The sequence below is a fragment of the Rhinatrema bivittatum genome, chromosome 7 (assembly GCF_901001135.1).
Source record: "Rhinatrema bivittatum chromosome 7, aRhiBiv1.1, whole genome shotgun sequence".
NCBI classification, from domain to species: Eukaryota; Metazoa; Chordata; class Amphibia; order Gymnophiona; family Rhinatrematidae; genus Rhinatrema; species Rhinatrema bivittatum.
This window is the reverse complement of record NC_042621.1, coordinates 180,735,045-180,761,896: the sequence shown is the minus strand read 5'-3', so window position 1 is coordinate 180,761,896 and position 26,852 is coordinate 180,735,045. Positions and strand designations below refer to the sequence as shown.

At 46.8% G+C, this 26,852-nt stretch overlaps 1 protein-coding gene across 1 annotated transcript in view; it reads left to right on the top strand.

Moving 5' to 3' along the window:
• LOC115095608 (sperm flagellar protein 1-like) overlaps positions 1-26,852 on the top strand; it is a 105,707-nt gene that overhangs the window by 21,151 nt on the left and 57,704 nt on the right. Inside the window, exons 3-4 of the mRNA XM_029609578.1 lie at positions 4,349-4,514; positions 13,677-13,719. Coding sequence (XP_029465438.1) covers positions 4,349-4,514; positions 13,677-13,719 — 209 coding nt within the window. The remainder of the gene's footprint in view (positions 1-4,348; positions 4,515-13,676; positions 13,720-26,852) is intronic.

The window sequence follows — 26,852 nt, the reverse complement described above, 5'->3', positions numbered from 1 at the left end:
CCTATTTCTTCTGGACAAATTGTGGAAAAAATATGGAACAAATGAGCAAACTAAGATGTGTGAACATTTCATGATGCCTGGTTTCCTTCTTTGGTCCAGACATTTGCATATGGTTATAACCAGATCTATCAAGTCTCCAGCACTCAGCAGAACACTCCCACATTTGTGGGCTATCCCCCCCACACACAGAGAACACAAACTCCGCCCCCCCCCCCCCCCCCCTCCCAGCATAGTGTAGCTGTGGCATGGCCTGTTCTATCCTCTCCTGAAAACAAATAGGATTAGAATTTAAGTAAACATTGGTCAATTTTCAGAAAAGTGTGTTCCTGAGGAGCTAACATATCTTAAAGTAGATAAAGCAGTGGGGCTAGATAGGATACATCTGTGGGGTTTAAGGGAACTTAAAGAAGTCCTGGCAGCACCATTGGCTGACCTTTTCAATGTTTCTTTAGTCAGGAGTTGTTCCAGAGGACTGCAGACAAGTAGATGTGGTTCCTCTTCACAAAAGTGGAAGTAAGCAGGTCTAAAGTTATCTGGACATAACTTATCTAGATAACTAGAGCTTATCCAATTATATTCAGCAGCACAGCTGTGCTGCTGAATATCCCTTCTAAGTCATCCTGATAAGTGATAGCTGAATAACTTAGATAACCAGATATCTTTGAATATTGGGCCCATGGAATCTAACTACTCCTTGGGATCTTGCCAGGTACTTGTGACCTGGATTGGCCACTGTTGGAAAAAGGATACTGGGCTTGATGGACCTTTGATCTGACCCAGTATGGCATTTTCTTATGTTCTTATGTACTCCTATTAAACATTTCTATACCACTACGCAACATATGCAGCAGTAACAGCAACAATTTAAAAGAAATTCAGTGCGGGACTGCAGTCTGCAGTCGCACGGTCAAGACCCTGCCCTCTCCTCCCACATGGGCTTCCTGTTACAATAAAAACCCCTGTGAGAGGCAGGGCCTTGAATTTGCAACTGCGGGCTGCAGGCCCTGTGCTGAATTTCTTTTAGCTTGATGTTGCCGTGGCTGCACAGAATCAGGACAGAACTGCTTTAGGTTAGCAGCTGGGAGGCAGGCCCCAATAGGAGCAGAGTAACAGCGGCAACATACCAGCACCTATCAATATTTGGCACTGAAGGTAGTTGCCTATGTTGCTTATGACTTAATCTGGGTCTGCGCTTAGGTTTTTGCATGCCAAATGCATGACCCTGCATTTTTTAGCATTAAATCTTAGCCTCCAGACTCTAGTCCATTCCTCAAATTTCATTAGATCTCTTCTCATGTTTGCCACACCTTTCAGGGTATTTTCCCTGTTGCAGTTTTGGTGTCATCTGCAAAATGAAAAACCTTTCCTGATAGCCCTTCCACAATATCGCTAACAAAAATGTTGAAAAGGATCAGTCCGAAGACCAATCCCCATGGCATACTACTAGGAACACCCCTTTTTTAGGAGTGAATTCCATTTACCTCTATTCTTTGTCGCCCACCACTAACCGAGTCAATCACTTTATGGACATACCTAGGATGCTCATTTTGTTTATAAGTTGCTTATGCAGAACCATGTCAAAGGCCTTGCTGAAATCCAAGTACCCTACATTTAGACCTCTCCCCTGATCTCTCTGGTCCCCCAGTCAAACAAATTGATTAGATTCATCTGATAAGACCTAGCTCCGGTAAGATCCTTTGGATTCCAGAATGTGCACTTTCGTCTGTTTTAGCAGTGATTCTATTAATTACTCACCACCAAGATCAGACTAACTGGCCTGTAGTTCCCAGACTCCTCCTTACTTCCACTTATGTAAATAGGAACTACATCTACCTGTCTCCAGTCCTTTGGGATCACTCCTGACTCTAAAGACACATTGAAACTGCAAGAATATTCTTAAGTTCCTTTAATATCCTCAAATGTCTCCCATTCAGCCATTTTGCTATATCTACTTTTAGTTTTTCAGGCTTCAGGGATCCAACCTCCATTTTCTGCTGTTACCCGCCATAGCACCCTCAAGCAGTAGCTGTGCCAGGTACATTCAGTGTGTGCGTCTGCTCGACCAGGTGGTATGGGCGCTTGTGTCTGAATAATGGCTCCATGGCCCTGATTTTTGGGCCGATACAGTACAGTGCGCTCCGGTGGAGCGCACTGTTAGCCCGGGTTTAGCCGCGCGTTTTTGACGGGCTAGCTTTACCCCTTATTCAGTAAGGGGTAATAGCGCGTCAAAAACGTGCGGCCAACCCCCCCCCCCCCAAACTAATAGCACCCGCAACATGCAAATGCATGTTGCGGGTGCTATTAGTTATTCCCGCGTGATCCAGAAAGCAAAATATGCAGCAAAGCCGCACATTTTACTTTCAGAAATTAACGCCTGCCCAAAGGCTGGCATTAATTTCTGCCAGCACTGGGAAAGTGCACAGAAAAGCAGAAAAAACTGCTTTTCTGTACACCCTCCAACTTAATATCATAGCAATATTAAGTCGGAGGCCCCAAAAAAAAAAAAAAATTAAAAATCGGCCCGCGGCCCGCGGGTCAGAAGATGGACGCTCAATTATGCCGGTGTCCGTTTTCCGAACCCGTGGCTGTCAGCGCGTTTGAGAACCGATGCCAGCAAAATTGAGCGTCGGCTGTCAAACCCGCTGACAGCTGCCGCTCCGTCAAAAAGGAGGCGCTAGGGACGCACTAGTGTCCCTAGCGCCTCTTTTTACCGCGGGCCCTAATTTGCATAGGCCACCCTCCTGAATCGTGCGCCCAGGAGAGTGGCCTGTGCGCGTGCCGGGAGAGCGGGTGCTCACCTGCTCTCCCCCGTGTTTTTCTGTATCGGCCTGTATGTCAGCAAAGTGCCTCCATGTCACAGCCTAGAGCAGTGCAACTAAGGGGGGTCACAGACAGAGACAGACAGAAAGACAAACCCAACCAGGACCAGGATAAGGTGTTTTCTTGCAGAAAGAATGCCCAAAAAAACTAGAGAGGAATACAACTGTGCAGACTGAGTGGGCCAATTGGTCTTTATGTGCTGTCACTTACTGTGATACTATATATGAACAGACAGTGGTAAGTAGTCAGATCATTTTAACAACTCTCGCCTGACAACAAGATGTAAATGTCTTTCTTGCCAACAAGCTGTATATTCCTGCGGTAATAATCATCATTAAATCATTACTTAGGAATTTCTGAAATTCTGCTCAGGAAAGAGATATTCATATTCCATGATTTATAGATTGGGAGTCATCAGCATTGTTTTCTCTCTGAATCACAGGTTACAGATTCTCAAGTCTTAGAAGCAAGGGTCTCAAATGTTTTCCATTAAAGACCCACTCCCAAATAAATTACTTTTTATTAAAATAATCTGAAAATATTGTAAGGTTGCCACTCTACATCAACCAGCAATTAAATATAAGTTCACACAACATCAGAGCAATATCTGAGCAATTTTCAGATTGCCTGCCTATAATTTTATTTTTTTTATAATTTATTTATTTGTATTCTGCTTTTCCTGATAGGTCAGCCACTTCAAAGCAGATTACATTCAGATACAGTACCTATTTCCCTGTCCCCAGAAGGCTCACAATCTAAGTATGCTCCGGAATCAATAATAGGCATGTAAACAGTGCAAAATCTGTATCTGCAGACCTTGTACCTAATTTTCAAAGTAAAGTACGCATATACTTTCCCTTTTTGAAAACTGGTAGAGGTACAAGGTAACCACGGACTTTGCTCCTGATTTTTGAGCAAGTAAAGTTTGTATGGAAAATAAGCCACATAAATTTGAACATACAATCTATGTGAATTATTTTCCATCCCGCCCAAAACACACTCCCAGAAACTCCTCCCCAAAATGTGGCATATGTGGTTTTCCTCCCCCGACCCAGAAATGCATCCTTTTAATCCAGCTAAAATAACATATGCTGTAAAAGTCCATGCGCCCTTTTAGCTTCTCTGACAAGCACAGGTTTTAACCCAGGCAATCTACCTGGGTAAGTCCTTATGAAAATTGCCCTCATTATGTATTAACAAGTATAAAGCATCATCAGACTGCATAATAGGCTATTAGGCAGCCTTTCCTCACAGTACTTTTTAAAATAAAGACATTAATTGACAAATCACCTAGAAATATCAAATGCCTAGGTGCTTTATAATAAGCTCACAGTTGTTGTTGCCAGTATGAAACCATCACTGCGCACAGATTTGGCTCCTCCAAACTGCTTTCCTCATTCTAAACCTGCACATGGTGACAGTTTTAAAACAGTAAGACACACTTGCATCCACATAACTAAAAAATAAGAAAAGAGAATCAGCCTATGTACTTTTTGTAAAACAGTTGCGTTGCCTGATTGATTTGCAGGAAGGTGTTTTCTAAATTAAATTTCCATGTTCCTGAGGACAGTGTTAAAAAGCTGGTTGCTAATGCTTCTGGAGTCATTGAGCCTATTCTCTGCACACTACGGCAAAAAATCAATGAAAAGCTTCAAGACAAAAGAATAAGAGAAAAAGCCATAACTCAAGCAAAGGTGTGTATGGAAATTATTTATTGTTATGTTGGATTAGGGTGGGTAGTTTTCGACAGGCCATGTATGGTTAAAGTACCCGCAGACTTCTGCGAGTGTCCCCCGTATGCCAGGAAGTTTGCTCCCAAGCAGGTGTAACTCTGTGCATGTACCTTTATGTGCGTACTTTCGAAAACTGAAATGCTTTCACTGTCACAACTCCATCTACCATGAATGTGGGAAAAAGTATGCGTGTAATTGTGTTTTGTGCATACTTTTCCCCACACGACCCTCCACCTCCCCCCTAATAATGTTCAAAAGCTGATTTACATGCATAAACTGAGGTTTATGAGCGTGTGAATTATTTTGAAAATTACCCTGTGACCATGTTATCTGCCCTGCTGAGAACATGTAGATATTATACTGTCTATTTACAAAGTGATGTCATCTCATAACCGTGCCCTTGCCAACTGCAAAATACAGTGCTGGCAGCTCTGGCACATAACGGCAAAGAAATAGAGATGGGTATTGTGGTCTTAATTAAATTCATACCAAGAGGTCAGTGGCCTACAGTGTGTTTAATATTGCTCGATTACGCAATCAAACCCACATTTATCATGCATAACAACAGTCAGTGTTAATGGCATGCAAATATAAGTCACTTAGAGATTTCCAAAAATAAGGCAACAAATATAAATAAATAAAAACAGTCCAGTCGGTAAAGCATACATGTTCTTTATCTATGGATATTATCGCAAAATCTTAACTACACCTCCCGAGATGTAGTCCATTTTTTGTGATACTCTGTGTAAAACTTTTATCACATCTTCTTTTATCTCTGAATTCATAGCTAATGAGCTACTTTGAATAATTTTGCTTCACATTAGCTCAGCATGGTGTTTGCCACTTATTCTAACCACAATAGGTGCCAGCTCTGTGGGTGCTTGGCACCCCCAATATTGTTTCCTGCACCCCTGTAGATTGGGAGCTGAGATCTCATGGGGGGACAGTAAGTTGGTGCTTATGTCTCCTTGCTACTGCTTCCACCTCCCCCTGAAGTCTGTTGCCTGGCTGTGACATGTCTGAGCAATGGGGCTGCAGGGCTACCAGAGACTAACAGAAGTGAAGGACAGACAAGTCTTCCAGAGTTGCAGTGGAGATGGGGAGGGCTACTTATAGAGGGTCTAGGAAAGGTAAAGAGAGACAGAGGAGCTGTAAGACGGATGAGAGAGGGGCTGAGAGAACTGCTAGAAGATGGTTTAAAAGGTGTTACTGACTGAGAGAGAGAATACTGCTGTGAGGGAGAGGAATAGACATAGGCTGTGAGGTCAGAGAGGGCTGAAAGAGGGAACATGGGCTGTGAGAAGGGAAAAGGCGATAAAAACTGGGAGAGAGGACATGGGTTGTGATAAGCAGAGGAGCCGGAGTGAGCGGTTAGTTGAAAGGAACTTAAGAAGTGACTAGAAAAGGAGCTGTGTGAACAGAGGGGAGGGGGCTGATAGGAGAGGTAAATCAAGAGAAGGGTTGTAAGAAGAGAGGGGGAATCATGGTCGAGGGAAAGGGCAAGAAGAAGTGAGAGAGTGATGGAAGTGGCAGGAGGAGGATACTAGGAGGAGGTGAGAGAAAATAATGAGCTGTGGAGAGACAGCTGGTGGACAGAAAGAGATACATGGAGGAAAAGTGACAATTGATAAAGAAAGGAAAGGAAGACCAGAAACTAAGCTTTAAAAGAAAAAAGGAATGAGGAAACAGAAAGGAAATTAAGAAAATGCCAAGTGCAACCAGAAACAATGGTTAGATTCAAACTACAAACACAAAGATTGGAAAATTGTTCATTCAAAGTTTGGTGACGATTTCTGTGTTAACTTGACAGGGTCAAGGGAGGGGGCAGGGGGGGGGCAGCAGGTGATATCTTCCCTTTTCTTTCAGCTCAGCAGACACCAGGGTAAATAAGGTATTTTACTGAAAGGATTGAGAAGGGGGGAGGAGGTTGTGTTGGTATGCGATATCATAGGCTCAAAATCTCTCTTAAAAATTGGCAACTCCAATATTGTGAGGGGGCTGCGATCAGGGCTTGAACTGAGGGGGAATTTAGGTGAACATTTCTCCCCTTGGTCACACAAATAAAACATTCCCCTGTTATATCCCATAAGACAGCATTTATTTCTGAGTGCCTGGGCTCAGAGAGTGGCCTGTGGAGGAGGGGGGAATCGCAAATTGAAAGGTGAGCTGAGCCTTCCAATGAATGTTGATGATGGGTAGGAATCGGTGAACCAAGCTTGCAGAGGAGGGCAGCTGGCTAAAGAGGGGTGAGGAGGAATCTGCTGGGGCGTGGAGGGGAACAGAGAAGGACAGCTGAGTGGGAAATGGGGAGAAGAGTAAGCTAAGGGGATGTAGGGAGTGGAACTGGAAGAGGGGTATTAAACCGCCTCCTCCAAATATAAAATTCAAGGTATGCCTATGCAGGAGGGAGAGTATTAAGAGTGCAGACGGAGTAAAAGGATGAGGAGGAAAGATGGGGAGAGAAGAGGAAATTAGGATAAAGAATGGTGATGACAGGTGAGAGTGGGGGAAGAGACTTTGGTATGGATGGACTGTTGGGGGGGGGGAATGCAGCAGGAGGGAGGAGACTGGTGGGAATGAGCTGGGGTTGGGGAGAAGAATGACTGGTGGGACTTTGAGTCTTCATAGTTGTGTTTTGGCCTGGCTAAATGAGTCTTCCCCATGTCCACATTACCTGCTCCTCTCTGGACATTTAAATACAGACTGGTCAGTCATACTCACAACCCACTGTGTTTTGTTTTTTTTCTTTTCTGCTGGGGGCACTGTAATTTGTGTTGAGTTCAACACCCCCAGTCATTTTCAAAAGCTGGCTCTTATGCTTATAAAAGTTAAATATATGCATGCTAAAATCACTGTTTCCCTGTACGTACCCGGATCAGTCCAGACCATGGGTTGAGCCTCCTTTCCAGCAGGTGGAGACAGACCAAAACTGAAAGGGTATCCTATATGAGGACAGAGCCTACCCTGTAGCCCTTCAGTATTTGTCTGTCTCCAGCAGGTGGAACAGCTCACCCTGTGGTTCCCTGTTAACTTCTGCTTGTCCCTTCTGGGCGTTTTTTCCTTCTGTGTGTCTTTCGTGTTTGAATCAAGCAAGTATTTCTGAGTTGTTTAAAAAAAAAGAAAAGTGTGAAATCTGTGGATCCTTCACAGGAGACAGTCCCTGTCTTCTCACTCTTGCGGGGGCCTAGGGGGGCTTGGCCCTTTGTTTTATATAGCCTAGGCTCCCTTTTCCTGGTGGTCCTCGGCTGCAGGGGTGAAAATTTGTGGTGCCAGTCACTCCCCCTGTTCAGCTCTCTCTCTCCCTCACTTCTGTACTGCTCTCCCTTCATTGGAATCCATGGTTTTGTAGCTGCTGACAGGGACCATTGTAAAAAAATAAAAATAATAACTAAATGGGGATTTTACCCAAGAGGAGTCCCTGACAGGATTAACAGAAGGCTCCTGCCTTCCCTACTTACTTTTGCAGCTTGAGAGAGAGAATTGGGAGCATGCACAGTTCATTCTGTGCTTCAGCTCCTTCAGCACCTGCAGCTCAGCTTATTTTAGTGCTGTCCCTCCCCCACCCAGCAGCCATGCCACGATCTCAGATGTGTTTAGCCTGAGGGGATTCCTCGGTCAGGCTTTCGAGGGAGGGGCTCTTTTCACACTGCCTACCGGGGGGAGGAAGTTTCCTCCGAGGTCCCGATACCCTCCGGGACCCGGACCAAGCTGCCAAAACGTTTTCCCCCGTCGTTCCCGGGCCGTCAAACTGTGGGAACGGTGGACATTTTGGGTTTTTCTCCGGTTTTTTATCAGAGCTCCCTGAAGCCCCTGACCCGATTTTTTCGGTGCCCCCTCCCGATTTGAGCCCCACACACTCTCCTCTCCCGGACCCTGACCCCCCACCCCCGAAGCCTCCCCCCCCGGGGGCATTAGGACCCGTTTTTCCACTGAATTTGTGCTTTTGCTGCACAAATCCTATTTAGCAAGTTTGCAGGAACAAGCGGCCCCCCTCCGGCCCCCCCTTAGGCCAGGGTTCCTTGGATCTCTGTCCCTCTCTCCCCTGAGGCTCCCGACAGGCAGGGGGTGACCCGGGTCCGGGTAGTTCAGGGGCCCCTCCCCCCATCTCCCCCACTGGCTCCTGCGGCCCCTCCGCCTGCCCAGGATCCGGACCAGGACCCAGATTCGGCTGACGCTCCCCCTCCCTGGAGGGGGATGACCCCTGGGTTCTCCGTCTCTTCTGCAGGGAGGAATTGGAGCCTCTTCTCCCCTTCATCTCCCAGGAATTGGGGATTGACTGTCCCTCAGTGGACGAGTTCTTGGCAGCGATGCCAGCTTCCTTGGACTCGGTCCTGGCGGGGCTTAGGGTCCTCCCATGCTCTTTTCCCTTCTATCCCATGCACAAATTAATGCTTCTCAGGGAATGGCAGGCCCCCGAGGCGGGCCTCCGGGTCAGGAGGGCCATGGAAAAACTTTATCCCCTCCCGGAAGAGTGTTTAGAATTATTGAGAATGCCTAAGGTGGACTACTCTGTGAAGGCGGTCACAAAGCATACCACCATACCGGTCATGGGGGCTACGGCCTTGCAGGATGTCCAAGATCGTAAGTCGGAATTCCATTTCAAGCGCATTTTTTAAGTCCTGGCCTTGGGTGTTCGGGCATCCATCTGCAGCAGACTCATGCAGCGGGTAAGCCTTGGGTGGGTCCAAATTACTCAGCACTCAAAACCTCCCGTCTGCAGAGGCAGAGCAGGCTGACAGGTTGGAAGGCGCCATAGCGTATGGGGTGGATGCCCTATATGACTTATTCCGGGTGCAGGCGAAGGTGATGGCTACGGCGGTATCGGCCAGACGGCTCCTCAGGCTCCGACACTGGGCGGCTGATTCATCTTCTAAGGCACAGCTGGGAACTCTCCCTTTTAAGGATAAGTTGCTTTTCGGCGAAGATCTGGACCAGCTTATTAAATCCTTGGGGGAGAACAAGGTCCATAAGTTGCCTGAGGACCGCCCGAAACAGGCTAGATCCTTCTTCCCTACTTGTACCCGTTTCCGGGGCCAACACCGCTATAACCCTAGAGCAAGGGGTGCCTTCCCTAGGGGAAATTCTTCTCGGGCCCAGTCTTGGCCTCAGTCCTTTCGAGGCCGTCGGCCCTTTCGAGATGCAGCTACCCACCGTCCTGTACCCAAGCCCGCCTCCCAATGAGAATTCGCTGGCCCATCCCTCCGTTCCCAACTTAGGTGGTCATTTGTCCCTGTTCGTGGAGGAATGAGCCAAGATCGCGTCGGACCAGTGGGTCCTTGAAACAATAGACAAAGGCTACACTTTAGAGTTTGCTCGCGACATCCCGGACTTGTACATGGTGTCTCCGTGCAGCCACTGGAGGCGGGCCGTGGTGACCCAGACCCTTCTCAGACTTCAGAGGCTGGGGGCCATCTGCCCGGTTCTGGTGGTGGAGCGCGGTGCTGGCCAATACTCAATCTACTTCGTTGTCTTGAAGAAGGATGACTCCTTTTGTCCCATCCTGGATCTCAAGAGGGTCAACCGGGCCCTCAAAGTGCCCCATTTCCGGATGGAAACCCTTCGGGCGGTGATAGCAGAGGTACATCCCGGAGAATTCTTGGCCTCACTCGATCTGACGGAGGCCTACCTGCGTATACCGATCCGTCCCGAACATCAGAGGTTCCTCCGGTTCCACATCTTGGGTCAGCACTTCCAGTTCAGGGCCCTGCCCTTTGGTCTTGCCATGGCACCATGCACGTTTACCAAGGTGATGGTGGTGGTGGCAGCAGCCCTCCGGAAGGACGGTGTCCTGGTCCACCCGTACTTGGACAATTGGTTAATCCGGGTCAAGTCGGAGACCCTATGCCACCAGGCGGTGGACCGCGTTCTCGCTCTCCTCTCATCCCTAGGTTGGATAGTCAACTTCTCCATCTGTCTCAGGTCTTGGAGTTCCTGGGGGCTCGCTTCGATACCTGCGTCGGCAAGGTCTTTCTAGACTCGAGAGCTTTCAAGTTGATGGATCAGCTCCAGGGCTTCCTCTACATGCCTCTTCCCACGGTGTGGGATTATCTGCAGGTCCTGGGGACCATGGCTTCTACAATCGACCTGGTCCCCTGGGCGTTTGCACATATGCGACCGTTACAGAGAGCCTTGCTGGCTCGTTGGCAGCCGGTATCGGAACAGTTTCAGATGCAGCTCCCGCTTTCAGACTCTACCATCAGCGAATTATAATGGTGGCTTTCTCTCAAGCACCTCCTCCGTAGAATGTCCCTTTGGACCCCGCAGTGGATGGTAGTCACGACGGATGCCAGCCTATCCGGTTGGGGAGCGGTTTACCAGTCTCAGACCACGCAGGGGCACTGGTCCCCAGCCCAGTCTTGCTGGCACATCAACCGACTGGAGACCCAGGCAGTTCGTCTAGCACTCAAGGAATTTCTCCCTCTACTTCGGCAACGGGCGGTCCGGGTGCTCTTGGACAATTCTACCACGTGGCATACATCAATCGCCAAGGGAGCACCAGGAGTTGACTGGTGGCCCTCGAAGCAAGTCGCCTTCTCGCGTGGGCGGAACGGCACCTGGACTGCCTCGTGGCCTCCCATATAGCGGGCAACAAGAACGTGCAAGCCGACTTCTTAAGTCATCAGTGCCTGGACCTAGGCGAGTGGGAGCTGTCCAACGACACCATGTCCCTCATTATCGACAGGTGGGGTCCTCCGCACCTGGACTTGATGGCAACTCTGAACAACGCCAAGGCTCCCCGGTTCTTCAGTCGCTGGTGGGAACACTGCTCGGAAGGGGTGGATGCCCTGGCCCTTCCATGGCCGAGCGACGTTCTGCTGTACGTGTTCCCTCCGTGGCCCCTCATAGGGAAAGTGCTCAGACGGATAGAGCTTCACAGAGGCCCGGTCATTCTCATAACTCCCGAGTGGCCCCGCAGACCGTGGTTCGCGGATCTAGTCAATCTGGCGTCGGACGGTTCTCTTCGCCTAGGCCATCTTCAACACCTTCTCAGTCAAGGTCCTGTATTTTTCGACCAGGCGGATCGCTTCTGTCTTACGGCTTGGCTTTTGAACGGCGAAGGCTAAGGCGGAGGGGATACGCTGAGAACGTCATCTCCACTATTTTGCGGGCCCGCAAAACTTCTACTTCCCTTGCCTATGTCCAGGTCTGGAAGGTTTTCGAGCTGGCCTGCGTGGAAGTGGGCATTACGACACATTCGGCCCTAGTCTCGCTCGTCCTCTCGTTCCTCCAGCGAGGTCTCTCTATGGGTCTCTCTTTTGGCTCACTCCGTGTTCAGGTGTCTGCCCTCGTTACTCTTTTGGGAAGACTCGACGGCCACGCAGTTGCGTCTCACCCGGATATTGTCCGTTTCCTCAAAGGGATTAAACATTTGAAGCCACCGTTGCGTCCTAATTGTCCCTCGTGGAGTTTGAACTTGGTCCTTCGGGCGCTCTGTCAGGCTCCTTTTGAGCCCCTTCGCCGTTCCACCCTGAAGGATTTGACGCTCAAGACGGTATTTCTGGTTTCTATTTGTTCCGACAGACGGGTGTCTGAGATCCAAGCGTTGTCTTGCCACGAGCCTTTCTTACGTTTTTCGGATTCCGGGGTCTCTCTCAAGACGGTCCCGTCATTCTTACTGAAGGTCATGTCTTCTTTTCATGTCAATCAGTCGGTCGAGCTCCCCGCATTCTGCGGACATTGCAAGCCCTGGCGGGGATGACCTACGCCGTCTGGATGTGAAATGCATTCTCATGCGTTATCTGGAGGTAACTAATGGCTTTCGAGTGTCGGATTGTCTCTTTGTCTTATGGAGTGGCCCCAACTGGGGCAACCAGGCCTCTAAGACTACAATATCTCACTGGCTGAAGGAAGTGATATCGTTGGCTTACATCTGTCAGGGATGCCCGGTCCCGGAGGGCCTCAAGGCCCATTCCTTGTGTTCACAGACGGCTTCCTGGGCAGAAAGTCAGTCGGTCTCCCCGCAGGAGATATGCAGGGCAGCTACCTGGAAGTCTCTGCATACTTTTGCCCAACATTACCGCCTTGATGTTCAAGCGCCTGTTTTTGGTTCTTTTGGGCGGCAGGTACTTTGAGCGGGCCTGTCAATGTCCCACCCTGTCTAGGGAAGCTTTGGTACATCCCATGGTCTGGACTGATCTGGGTACGTACAGGGAAAGGAAAATTAGTTCTTACCTGTTAATTTTCGTTCCTGTAGTACCACGGATCAGTCCAGATGCCCTTCCCTTTCTATCTTCCTGTCCGCTCGAAGATCCGTATACTATGTGTCCCTGCTTGGAGGCACCGGAAGCATCCATGTGATGATTGTGGGCATTCATGTAAGAGTGTCCATGCACAGAGTTCATTCATTAATCCACTGTTTTTCTCTTGTTCAATATTTTCAGAGTTCTCCTGTTATTTGCTCGAGTTCTTCTGTTACTTGCTTGTTCCATGATGTTTATCTTTTCTGCTTTGACAATGGTTATACTGAAGGGCTACAGGGTAGGCTCTGTCCTCATATAGGATACCCTTTTCAGTTTTGGTCTGTCTCCACCTGCTGGAAAGGAGGCTCAACCCATGGTCTGTACTGATCCGTGGTACTACAGGAACGAAAATTAACAGGTAAGAACTAATTTTCCTTTTTGCGAAAATGTTAAAGTACATGTGATAGTATGGATCCACAATTTCTGCAAAATTGCAGTTAGCTGTTCCTGTAAATATTTCCATTTTGGCCACTGCTCAGCCTCAACTATTTGAAATTCATCCCACATTACAGATGGGGCCCTATCATGAGGATATAATGAAAGTTGCACAGGTACAGATGCCCTTTAACTTGAATAACACCAGCCTCAGGCATAAATAAATATATTTGGAGCTGAGAGCTGCTAGAGATGAGTAAACATTTATATTTATTTACATGAATGTCTATAAATGGAGCAGCTAAATCACTCCTCTTCTTATGCATTCCAAAGGTATTTGATCAGGCTAAATCTCCCAAATTTCAGTTTTTATGACGTTTGATATTTAGGTTTTATTTTTATCTCTATTTGATTTTCAGAGGTCTAAAAGATTTGAGGTAAATCAAGCCCTAAAAACATACAACAAATCTTTTTCAAACAAAATTAATGATCCTGTTTTATGTTACAGGATTTTGGATACTACAGCACTGATACTGAAAAGTCTCCTCTTGGTGAGTTGGTAATAAATTAAGAAAGTATTACATATCAACAAGAGGTGTGCCTTCTTTGTATCTTTCAACATGACACCATTACCATAAACCATAATTCTTCATAGTAATTTTTATTGTGTCACTGTTAAGCATGCATTATTGCTCTCCAAGTAAGTTATAACGTGTCAGGGTTAGAATAAGCTATGACTCTCTACGGTATCTTCTAATGTGTCAACGTTAGCATGAATTGTAGCTATCCACAGTAAATTCTAGTGTGCCAGCATTAGCATGAATCTTAGCTCTTGTTATATATTTCTAATGTGGCGGTCTTAGCAAGACTTATGGCTCTTGGAGCCAGCCTCATGGCTCAATTGAATTCAGGGAGGACCTGAATTCAATTCCTGGGTCGATACTTCCATTCTCTAGGTCAGCCAGGGTTGGATATACTACAAAAGCAGCATTCACAGCCACAGGGGAGGAAAGGGTGTTCCAGCCCTCATGGAACAGTGTCAAGACCTAGTGGCAAGACATAAGGCCCATGATTTGAGGGTTCTGGAAGGAACCCTGGTGTATAGCTGCCAGATAAGGATTGTTACTGCAATGATTGGGCTGAGCTGGAAGGGAGATATAAAATAGAGGAGCACAGGTAGTCCAAGAGATCAAGCTGCAAGCCCAAAGGACAGAAGGGAAATCTCTGGGTCAGAAAAATGAATTATGACTCTGTAGCATTGAGACAAGCTCATCACAACAGCTTATATGTCATTGTTAGCATGAGCCATTTGACTTTGGTGTGCTACTGTAAAGCAAAAGCCATAACTTAATAATAAACTCTAATACTAAATAATTTCCTCAACCTCCAAATATTCTATGACCGTCTGTATTTTTTCTTGCAATCTTTCATTTAAAGTTTGTCTTTTTCCCTGTTTAAAACATAAAACCTTGAATATTGTATCTCTTTTTAGCTATTACATAGTAACATAGTAGCATATTATTGACAGCAAATAAAGACCAAGTGGTCTATCTAGTCTACCCAACAAGTTGCTCATGGTAGTAACTGCCACTCCGTGCAGGTTACCCACATGTTTCTGTTAAGGGTAGTAACAGTTTCTCCAAGCAGGTTACCCCTATGCTTTCTGTTACGGGATGAACACTGCAAATCCCTTTCTTCATTTCTAACATCTAGCCTCTTGGGATTTGCAGTGTTCATCCCATATCCTTTTGAATTCATTTACTGTTTTTGTCATTACCACCTCTTCCGGGAGGGCATTCCAAGCATCCATCACACTCTCCGTGAAGAAATAAGGGGGTCACAGATAGACAGGATCTGCATCATCCCCCCTGGAGCTTCATTTAGTGATCTCTAGTTCTACAGTTTCCTTTCCAACAGAAAAGTTTGAAGTTTGTGCATCATTAGTACTTTTCAGGTATCTGAAGGTCTGTGTCATATCTCCCTGCATCTCCTCTCCTTCAGGGTATACGTATTTAGACCTTTCCGATACAGACCCCCACACCATTTTGGTCGCCTTTCTCTGGATTGCTTCCATCCTGTCTCTATCCTTTTTGAGATACGGTTTCCAGAACCAAACATAGTACTCCAGGTGAGGCTTCACCAAGGACCTGTACAAGGGCATTATCACTTCCTTTTTCTTACTGATTATCCATCTCTCTTTGCAGCCCAGCATCTTCTGGCTTTAGTTATCTCTTTGATAACTTTGCTTTGCTGCCTTGAGATCGCCAAACACTATTATCCAAAGGTCCCCCTTTTGGTCTGTGCATATTAGTCTTTTGCCCCCATTGCATACCGCTGTTTTAGATTATTGCACCACACATGCATGACTCTGCACTTCTTAACATTGAATCCCAGCTGCCAAACCTTTGATCGCTTTTCAAGCTTTCTTAAATCACTTTACATTCTTACTTTTCCATCAGGCGTATCTACTCTGTAACAGATCTCATCTGCAAAAAGACAAATTTTACCTCTTATCTCCTCTGCAATGTCACTCAGAAAGATATTGAACAGGACTGGTCCCAAAACCGATCCTTGAGGCACGCCACTTAACACTGTCCTCTCTTCAGACCAAGTTCCATTTACCATTACATGCTGTCTCTTGTCAGTCAACCAGTTTGTAATCCACTCCACCAGGCCCGGGGCAACTGGGTGTGCATACTGTGCATTTGTTCGGGGCAGCAAACCTGGGGAGATGGCAGCAGTGGATTGGGCCACCAACGGAGCCCAATCCACTGGTGGCCGAAGAAACAGAGAGGCTATAGAGCTTCCAGTGGAGTCCAACCCACACCGACCAAAAATAAGGAGAGACCATGGTATTCCTTGTAATTTGCATGTATGCATGCCTTCACACAACTTTTCCCTTAGGCGTGCAAATTTTCTGCTCCACTTTTCCCCACCACCAGTTCAGTTCTTCACGGAGGGCGTGGTGGATGTCTGGAATGCATCCGGAGGAAGTGGTGAAGATTAAAACTGTGAAGGGACATGGGATAAACAATGTGGATCCCTAAAGGCTAGAGGATGGGAATGAATAAAAAAGCTTGGAGGTAACCTGCACGGAGTGGCTATTACTACCCTTAACAGAAAAGTGGGGGTAACCTGCATGGAGTGGCAGTTGCTACCCTTAGCAGAAACGAGGGGTAACCTGCACAGAGTGGCAGTTACTACCTTGGATAGCTTGCTGGGCAGACTGGATGGACCATTTTGATTTTTTTTCTGCCGTCATTACTATGTTAGGAAGGCTGGCAAACTAGTGGAGCTCATCCCACCATGGCCTGGAGTCAGGAGAAGGCCTACAGGACCGTGGTGGAGCTCATCCCACCACAGCCTGAAGTGAAGAGGAAGCTGATTGTGTTTGTGTGAGAGCTTGTGTGCATGTGTGTATGTCTGTGTGAGAGCTTGTGTGTGTGTGTATGTGTGTCTGTATGAAGGCGTGTGCGGAGCCCGACCCACCTGCAACGAAAAATAAGGAGCGGTCGCAGTGTTCCTGGTAATTTGCACGCATGCGTGCCTGCACACAACTTTTCCTGCGGGCGTGCACAACTCCTGCTTCACTCCTCCACCCCCCCCGCACCAGCACAGGAAAGCCAGGGGGCCTTTGTGGAGCTCATTCCACCACAACTTAAAGTCAGGAGGAGGTGGCAATGTGTGTGTGAATGTGTGTGTCTGTATGACAACCTGTACGCATGTGTGTATGTGTGTGTTTGTGGCTGTGTGAGAACCTGTGTGCACGCTGGATTTTATAAGATACGCGTGTAGCCACACGTATCTTATAAAATCCGGGGTCGGCGCGCGCAAGGGGGTGCACATTTGTGCAACCTGTGCGTGCCGAGCCCAGCGCGCGCTGCCTCGGAGGGAACTTTCCTTCGCCCTCCCCCCACCTTCCCCTACTTAACCCACCTCCCCGGCTCTATCTAAACCCCCCCCCCCCTACCTTTGTCGGCAAAGTTACGCCTGCTGAAAGCAGGCGTAACTTTGCGCGCGCTGGCCAGCAGCCCTGCTCCGTATTCCGGTCCCGGGGGCTGGTCCTGAGGCTGCGGCCATGCCCCTGGAACACCCCCGGGCCGAAACCACGCCCGCGTCGCCGTCCCCGAAACGCCGCGTCACGCGCGTCGCCGCCCCCAAAACGCCGCGTCACTCTGGCCACGCCCTCGCCCCTTTTAGAAAGCCCCGGGACTTATGCGCGTCCCGGGGCTTTACGCGCACCGGCGGACTATGCAAAATAGGTGCGCCGGCGCGCAGGGCTTTTAAAATCCACCCCTTTATCTTTATTTGCCACTTTAACACATTCAAATTAGTAGACTGCCTTTACCTTCAGGACAGTGTACTCCAATTACTCACAGTTAGTACCGCTTCTCTCAGTACTCATACAGCTTCGTTACAGCTCCGTGTTTGGACAGAAATATTCTATAGGAGCTTCCTTCCTCCTGGAGACCTGGGCCTGTTCTGACCATCCCACCAGGGTCCCACCTCTTATTCCTCCCCTTTTGGGCCCTGCCCACAGAGCTCTCTCTCACAAGGGGAATTAAAGGAGACCAGGCACCTAGCCTGGTTTAAGGGGGAACATAGGGGCACTGCCTCAGCTTGGACCCATTGGTCTGAGCATTTTCACTCCCCCTTTATCCCATCCAGGGGAGTGCCTCAGCTCCTCAGCCCCTCTTATCTGGCCACTCACCAGTTAAGCTTGGGGTCAGGATTCTAGGGTTGTGCTCACCCCTAACTCCCAGAGTTATCTCAGACCTCCCTATAACCACCACCCAATGTACTGCCTGCACCCCCAGTCCTATTACCAAGTCTCTTGCTGGCTCAGGTTCAAATTCCATCCCAGCAAAACTTCTTGGACTGGCCGTGGTGCTTCCATTGGTGATTCCTCTGGTATCCCCTCAGTGCTCTCTGGCCACTCGCCTGCACCGATTTCTGGCTCCTCCACAGCCTCACTTGCTGGGGTCTTTACAGCACCTGTCACTTGGCACTTCATCTCCTCTCTCACTGGCTTTTCATGCCTTCTCTCTCTGGACTTCTCAGGGCAGCTGTTTCTGGACATCCCTGTAATGTTTGGGTACCCTACCAAGTCTTCATCAGGACCTCCTGTATTGCCACCTTCTGACAGATCTGTGCTGCAGTTCGCTGGCCATTCAATACTAAAGTTACTTATCTGTAACATTGGTTCTCCAATGGACAGAAGGATGGACAAGAGGATTCTTTATCAAACCCTCCTGCATCCCAGACAGAATTGGTTTCTCCAAGTTTTATCTTTATCATGGACTGGGAGGCAGAGAGGTGGCTAGAGCTGCATGTGCCCAGTAGGACATGCGCAAAGCTTCTGGAAGCTTTGAAGTCAAAGTTCTGTGCTGGGATCCAGTGATGTCACTCATGTGAGACTACTGACATCCATTAAGCATGGGAACCCTTTGTTTCCTGATTTTGAAGCTTTGTATAGTCTTCATCACATTTTGAGACAATAATTTGAACATGAACATGAATTATCCTTACACCAGGGAGCATTTGTAAGCATATTTCTACAGTGATACCTGACTCAGGGCTTTACTTCCTACTACCACACTTTCTATTACGTTATGTAAGTTTTGACAGAAGAGTATCTATGTCCAGTGAAGGACTACCATGGAGTTAGATTGTTAATATGTCCAAATATGCAGAACTTAGGAAAATGCAGTACTATCTTATGTCTGAAATAATTATTTATAGAGACAATCAAATGAAGAAAATAATCACATCTGAAACATTTTTCACAGTGAGAGTCATAGTGTTGAAAGGTTACACTCAGTGTTTTGCACTCCATCTGTGGTCCCAACTATAACTAGCATAGAGTCAATTAAACATATTATGCTCATATTTCAGCATGGAAACATATAAGACTAAAAGCTGTCATTTTCCAGAATTCTGATTGTTTTCTGCAAACTGGCCTTGTTTGTTCTATAAACCTCTTCATTTACAAGACAAAAATAGATTCTTAAGTGTATATTATTTCAATGGTTATAAATCCTGTATTACGTAGTAATAGCTAGTGTCTGTCATTCTGGGAAACATGCACGTGCATATGGTATTGGATGCCCAGCTGCTTGTACAAGCACGATTCTTGGAATGACAAACACTGTCACCAGGCCATGCAGGGAATGAGAGGCGCTTGCCACCAGGAGAGTATATAGCTGGGGGAAGACAGAGCAGACAGAGTAGGGACTAGGGACAGACTAGAGAGTGGGAGAAAGAGGGAGTGGAGGGAAAATAGAGAAGTGATGGGGAGAGAGAGAGGATGACCGGGCAAGCTAGGATAAGGAGGAAGTATTCCTGGGTGAATTCTGTGCAAACAAATTTAAAATTCTGTGCACAAAACTTAACATTCCGCAAACTTTATATTGATCAAAATAACACAATATACATGACAGTCTTTAAGTAATTACATTTTAAATTAATATAGAAAAAAGTTATTACTTAAAGATGCAGAATTTTAGATATTTTGAGCAGAATTTCCCTAGAAATTCACTGTAGGAGTGTCCCTTCCACTCGCTCTCCCTACTCCCCTGGCCACTTTGCCCTCTCAGGCCCCAACTCCTCCACCTGCCAGTATCTCTCCACTCCACCTCTAGGCTCAACCCCTTCCACTCTATCACCACTCCCAGAGTTTGACCCCGTTCTCAGTACTGCCCCTCACACAGGCTCCCTCTGTCCCTCCCTCTCTCTCACACACATGCTCCCTCTCTCTAATATACATACACACACCCTCATACAGGCTCCCTCACTCTCTTGCACACACACATCCCCTCATACAGGGTCCCTCTCTCTTGCATACACACCCACACAAGCTCCCTTTCTCTCTCTCACGCATACACCCTCACACAGGCTACCTATGTCTCTCTCTCACGCACCCCTTCACACAGGCTCTCTCTCACAAATACACAATCCCTTCACACAGGCTAGCAACCTCACAATCACATGATCCCTTTTTCATACACACCAGCTCCCAATCTCTCACACACATACATACTCCTTCTCAGTCTTCTCATATAGGCGCCCTCTCTCTGGCACCCACACTCAAGCACCCCCCTGCTCTCTCTCACACCCTCCTGATCAGCCCTCTGCTCTCACCCCCCACTTTCCCTCACCCCCTCCCCATGCTCTCTCTCACACCCCCTTCTCCTTCTCTATCCCACTCCCCCTCCCCCTCCCCCTCCCAGCCTCTCTCCTCTCTTACACCCCTCCCCTCCCCCTTCCCCTCTCTAATACCCCCTCCCCGCCCCCCTCCCCCTCCTCTCACACACACACCTCTCTACACACATTCACTCTGACCGGGGCCTTCAACGTCACCATGAATGGAGCACGTCCCGTGGCACATGGGGGCCTTCATCTTCGCCGTGAACAGCGCACCAAGGCCTTCATCTTTACCACGAACGGTGCGTGCTCTGTTCACGGCATACCGGGATCTCCTCTGCCATTTTCTGCACAGAATTTGGCAGTTCTGCACAGGGGGGGGGGGGGGGAATTCTGCGCAAATTCTGCATTTTCATAGCAGCTTTCTGCACATAAGTCTGCTTTGAAAGTATAACTTCCAAACACTTCTGCCGACTTTCTTATGTGGGTTGTTTGAAAATGAGCCCTGTAAGTTGTGGTCTGATTTTAAAGATGCACAATGTTTACCTTTTATTTTTGAAGTGATTTTCATTCTCTTGTTATATTAAGATTTTTCTGCTAGATTTAAAATGCAGAAGTTACAGTTGTTTTTAACAAAGCTTTAGTATGCCAGGAAAAGGACCCCCTGGGTCTCAGTTAATGAGCACAGTGTGCCTGCTTCCTGTTACACTCAGGTGCTGGGAGAGCTAGTCAGACCTTGGCTTAACTTGTGCAAGCCGTAGCTTCCGGGCATTCCCCCCCCCCCCCAGCCCCTGACCCCCCTGACCACAAAGATGCAATACAAGGGAAATAATGCTCTTTTATTGAGTGGATTCTCCTGAGAGCAAGGGGAGGCTCGGGGATAGCCAGATAAAAGGGGAGGGGGAATAGCACAATGGCTATACACACGCCAGCGGCTCCAGGGGAAAAACTGCAAACCCAGCGGCTGAATCTTCTGGCCTGCTTCTTCTTCCCAGGAGTGCTGGAAGCTCTAGTCCCCCGTCAGCTAATACTCCACCACTCCCTATCCCACCTCTTGATGTTCCTGAGCCCTGCCACCCCTTCCTTTCTCATAGGCTCCTGGCTTGAATTTGAATCGGCTAAGGTGCCCCATTGGCCATCAGTCCCCCACCCGGCCAGGGCGCCCCAGTGGCCACCAGGCCCCCCCCCCCCTAGAACTGGCTGCAGCACGCCTGCCCAGTTATGAGACCCCCCTGCCTCACACAGCTGGGCCTCTTTAAGCTTGGCAGGTCTGCAGCATTGATTGGCAGTGGCTCGAGATCCACAGGGCTCTATGGGTATCTCACGCCAGCTTTTATAAAGATAACTATTATTGCTTCATTCTATGCTTTCCAGGGATCATGCTCAGCCGCAAAACCTTAAAATGACAAGTGGATGAAAACTGGTGATATAAAAAAAAAAACCCCACAAAAAGAAAAGGTGAAAATTTCTAAAGCCCAAAATGAAGTGCCTCTTTAAAATGGAACCCTTTGAGTCTTTAAAAAATGCATGTATCTGTTAATTCCTAGAAACAGCACAATAAACAGACATTTTCTAACTATGAAGCCAATATATTAAAGAACACTAAAATTCTTTGTTTAATGCATGTTAATGGGGCAGTAATGCATGTAATTTTCTGGTGATAATTAACATGAAATACATTATTCAAATTATTTTTACGATATTTTCGCACATAGATTGTGATCAAGCATAAGTAGAAAACACAAGTTGCTAATGCATGTTAATTTCCCTTTCTGTGTGCATTAAATAAAGCATTTCTGCACTAATTAAAATGGAATATGGCCACTGGGAATATTCAGAGTGTTGCTCTTTTTTCCCTATAAACAATCTGTTTAGGGCTGCCTCATTCTACCACACATTTGTCAGTGCTGTGAGGTGGATGGAGCATTGGACTGAGGCATGAAGATTAATGTTTGTTTATTTATTTATATAAAATATTTTAATGCTGCCACAATATCTACTGCTGTAAGTGGCTTGCAGAATAAAACATTCATAAACAAATAAAAGAAGTGAAATTCAATGAACAACACAAACAACAGAATAAAATTCCAAGCACGAGGTATGCATAATTGTTTACTAGTTTCTGCCCCCTGTTCAAACAAAATCAGCAAATGCAAGATCAAATAAAATGGTCTGTAGCATTTTCTTAAATGCTTTTATGCAAGTTATCAACTCTAGAGTTTCTGGGAGCAAGTTCCACAGTTCAGGCATTGCCACAGAATAGGTTCTGTCCAGAATCTCCAATAGCCATGCAAAATGTACCAAAGGTACATCCAAAAGGCCCCTTCGTGAAGATCTGAGAGCTCTTGATGGATTATGGATGCGCTTCATAGAATTTGTCCATGGCAGGTCTCTGTACTAGTCATTTTTGGACAAAACAATCTATTTTGTATTGCACCCTAAAACTGACAGAAAGCCAATGCAGCTCATATAAAGTTGGTGAAAAATGTACTGTCTTGCTCAGATCTGTTAATAACCAGGCTGTAGAATTTTTTAGTAGCTGAAAAGCATGTAGTGCATATGCCGACAAGCCAGTGTATAATACATTGCAGTAGTCCAGGCTAGGTAATATCATAGCCTGGAATATTAACCAGAAATTATCTTTAGCAAGAAGATAGTTTAATGGCTTCAATAAATGGTTTATAATAATCAGATTTAATAACAGTGGCAATCTGAGGTGACATTGAAATATCCCTGTCTAGAATAATCCCTAGGGTTTTTATCTGGGCAACAACTGGAATTTCCTTGTTCTTCTGCTCCACCAGTTAAGAACATGTGAGTTTAGTTCCCTTATCCAGCAATTGGAGGCAGAGGGTTTGTTTTTTTTTTCCTTAATTGACATCACCTATATGTATGTCCTGCATGGAACCAGCTATTGGATGGACAGCTGTGGACATGCCTCGACCAGTTTTTTAACTGAAGAGAATTTTTATGAGTATTTAATAGTTGTGATATAGCCCTTAAACTAGTTTTGAGTCAAATTTATCTTAATGGGCAAAGCTCCTGTGGATTATTCTCTGCAGAGATACAAGGCAGGACAGCAAAACAGCTCAATACCCATCTGATGGGGGTTTGTTTTCTCTGGGAAAGCACTACATGTGTAGTTTGAGCAGGTCCTTTTTAAAAAAGGGATCATCTGCTTTCTCTCTGAGCTGAAATGCTTGTGGAGGCCAAGCTCCTGCAATTGATAAGCCTTACAGCGAAGTGTACCATTGACAATTTGAAAGCTCACCACCTCTTGTCAGGACTCAAGTGAGCCCACTAACGCAAGGCTTCCATTCTGGCTCCCATCCCTTGATAATGGTAATAAGTTGAGCAGTAAAAGACAGTTGACAGGAGAAGGTAACACTCTCTTTTATTATTCAAACTTCCTTTAACCTTTTTCAAGGCAGAAAAAAAACTAGAGCTTTCAGCTGGCTAAGGTAAGTCATACAGGATATGATTTAAAAAAAAAAAATAGAAAAAGGAAAGGGAAAAGATACTTTCAGTTTGTATTAGGAATGGTTTTCTAAGGCTAGGAGATTTACTGAGGCTTGCCATGTGCCAGTTCATATGTCTGAGTGCTGTGCTCTCTGTGACCAATAAAAGGCAGCAGTGTCTGACAGCACATAGGAGCCGATGCAATAATGTTTGTGGAAAGCAGGCACTGACTTTTCAGCGCCCGCTTTCTTAACACACGCATGGCGCCCGCAAGGGGGGCTTGCGCGACCTTAGTGCCTCCTTGCTAACGTGACCCGCCGCTGCTGCCGGTTATGAAGACCGACACCGGTAAACTCGGCCTCGGCTTTCATAACCAGCCGTCTGCCAGTAATGAAAATGGCCCCCAATAGGCAGGTTATGAAAACCGACGCCAAGTTTACCGGCGTCGGTCTTCATAACTCAACGGTCTGCCGAGCTATTTATTTATTTACTTTAAAAAAGAAGTACAGAAAAGCAGTTTTTTCTGCTTTTCTGTACTTCTTTTACCTGCGCTCAGCTATTAACGCCTGCTCCAGGCAGGCGTTAATAGCTGAGCGATAAATGTGCATCATTTATCTTTTTGCATGCGGAGTGAATGAGTAATAGGCTCATTCACATGCATTTGCATGTGACGAGCGCTATCTCATTCATTCCACGTCGGACACGCATTAAATAGGCGCTAATCCCCCTATTGCATTGGGGGGTGGATTAGCGCCTATTTATCCCGCGTCCGACTGTGATTGCATCGGCCCCGTAATGTTCAACTTGCAAACGCGATGATAAAACGCGATGATAAAACAGAATACATCAAACAGAGTACATCAAACAGAGTATACATCAAACAGAATACATCAAACAGAGTAAGCTTACAATATGGGATCTTCCTAGCCTGAACCTAGTGCATAAGTATATTTTAAACTCAGAGACATTCCCAGAGAGAGCAGCTAACATTTTCTTCCTTTGTGTCTGGAATGCTGCCATCTTGAGAACTCTCAAGAAGTTACAGGCTCTGTACTCCAATGTTTAACTGTCCAAGTGCTGGGACAAAGTGATTATTGCCAGCAGTCCTGCCTCTGGGGTTTTTCTACCCCAGATCCATAAGATTCATAAACAAAGCCTTTCAGCCTTTAAAGAAAATAGTCCATCTGTTTCACTAAGTTGAAATTTAGGTATGAAAAATTCTGCTGACTGAGATTCAGTTCTGAGAGGGACACAGAAGGCATCCATAACCATTCCACTCTATGCCGAACTGGAGATTACTTTCAGAATAGACCTTCCCCACAGGTAATCCTGTTTTAAGACACAGGTGGCTGCCAGATTCTCACCACTGAGCAGGAAATCATCTATCCTTGTGAAAGGAGGCGCTGCATGTAAGAAATTATGCTTCACTTTTTTTCAATCAACTATCTGTGCAGATGGCATTTGCACTAGTAGAGTGGAAAGCACTCTATTAAGCAGAAATCTGCAGCTTTTTGATGGAGAACAGATTGCACAGCTTGAATTCTCAGCTGCCTAGCATTTTGTCAAGGTTAATGAATTGGAGAAATTACTTACCTGTTAATTTCATTTTCCTTAGTGTAGACAGATGGACTCAGGACCAGTGGGTTATGTGCTCTTCTGCTAGCAGATGGGAGACTGAGTCAGATTTCAAAGCTGACATCACCCTAGATATACCCCTGCAGTGACCTCAGCTCTTCAGTATTCTCTTCGAAAAGCCATTGTGGATATATATTTGCTTAAATAACTTGATTAAAACCGATTAAATTTGATTGAACTAATTCAACTGATTTCAAAAACTCGAGATGGCCAGTGCACTCAACCAATTAACACCAACACTGGACAAACTGCGGGTGTTTTGAACTTGGGGTAGGCAACAGCTTACCTGTATTTGCTTAATCTCGAGGTTCTCCTTCTCTGGGGCAGCCGTGGGCGGGATGCTGAGACCATCTGTTTACACTAAGGAAAACAAAATTATCAGGTAAGTAATTTCTTCATTTCCTAGCGTGTAGCCAGATGGACTCAGGATCAGTGGGATGTACAAAAGCTACTCCCGGACAGGGCGGAAGGCTGTCCGAGACCCACTTAGTACTGCCCTTGCGAAAGCTGCGTCTTCTCGGGCCTGAACATCCAAGTGGTAGAACCTGGAGAAAGTGTGTAAAGAGGACCATGTCGCCGCCTGACAGATCTCAGCGGGCGACAGCAGCTTGGTTTCTGCCCAAGATACTGCCTGGGCCCTAGTAGAATGAGCCTTAACCTGTAGGGGTAAGGGCTTTCCTGTCTCTGTGTAGGCTGCCTTGATTACTTCCTTGATCCAGTGAGCTATGGTCACCTGGGAGGCCGCTTCTCCTTGATTCTTCCCGCTGTGGAGAACGAACAAGCAATCTGTTTTGCGTACTGGTTCCGATCTTTCCAGGTATCGCAACAGGAGTCTGCCGATATTTAGATGGCAAAGAAGGCATGAGTCTTCCAAGTCCTTATGTTCATCCGGAGATGGTTGGGAGATGGCTTGGTTCAAATGAAACTCAGAAACCATTTTCAGTAGGAAGGAGGGGACGATGTGCAGCTGAATCATTCCAGGAGTGAACCTAAGGAACAGTATCCGACAGGATAGTGCCTGTAGTTTGAAGATACGACGAGCTGAACATATTGCAACCAGGAATACCAGGAAGAGGCGTAGTGACAGACTGCACATTCATCTGAAGGAAGCCCCCGCTAGGAAGTCTAATACCAGATTGAGGTTCCATAGGGGCACCGGCCACTTTAGGGGTGGCCAAAGTTGCTTAACCCCTTTTAGGAAATGGGCCAAGTCTGGATGAGCTGATAGACGGATTCCATTCACTTTGGATCTGAAGCAGGAGAGGGCTGCTACTTGGACCTTGAGGGAGTTGAGTGACAACCCCTTCTTCATACCGTCCTGTAGAAACTCCAGAATCATGGGGATCTTGGCCGTCCGTGGGAATATCCTGCGGTCTTCGCACCAGGCTTTGAATATTCTCCAGATTCTTATGTATGCCAGAGATGTTGAGAACTTGCGCGCATGGAG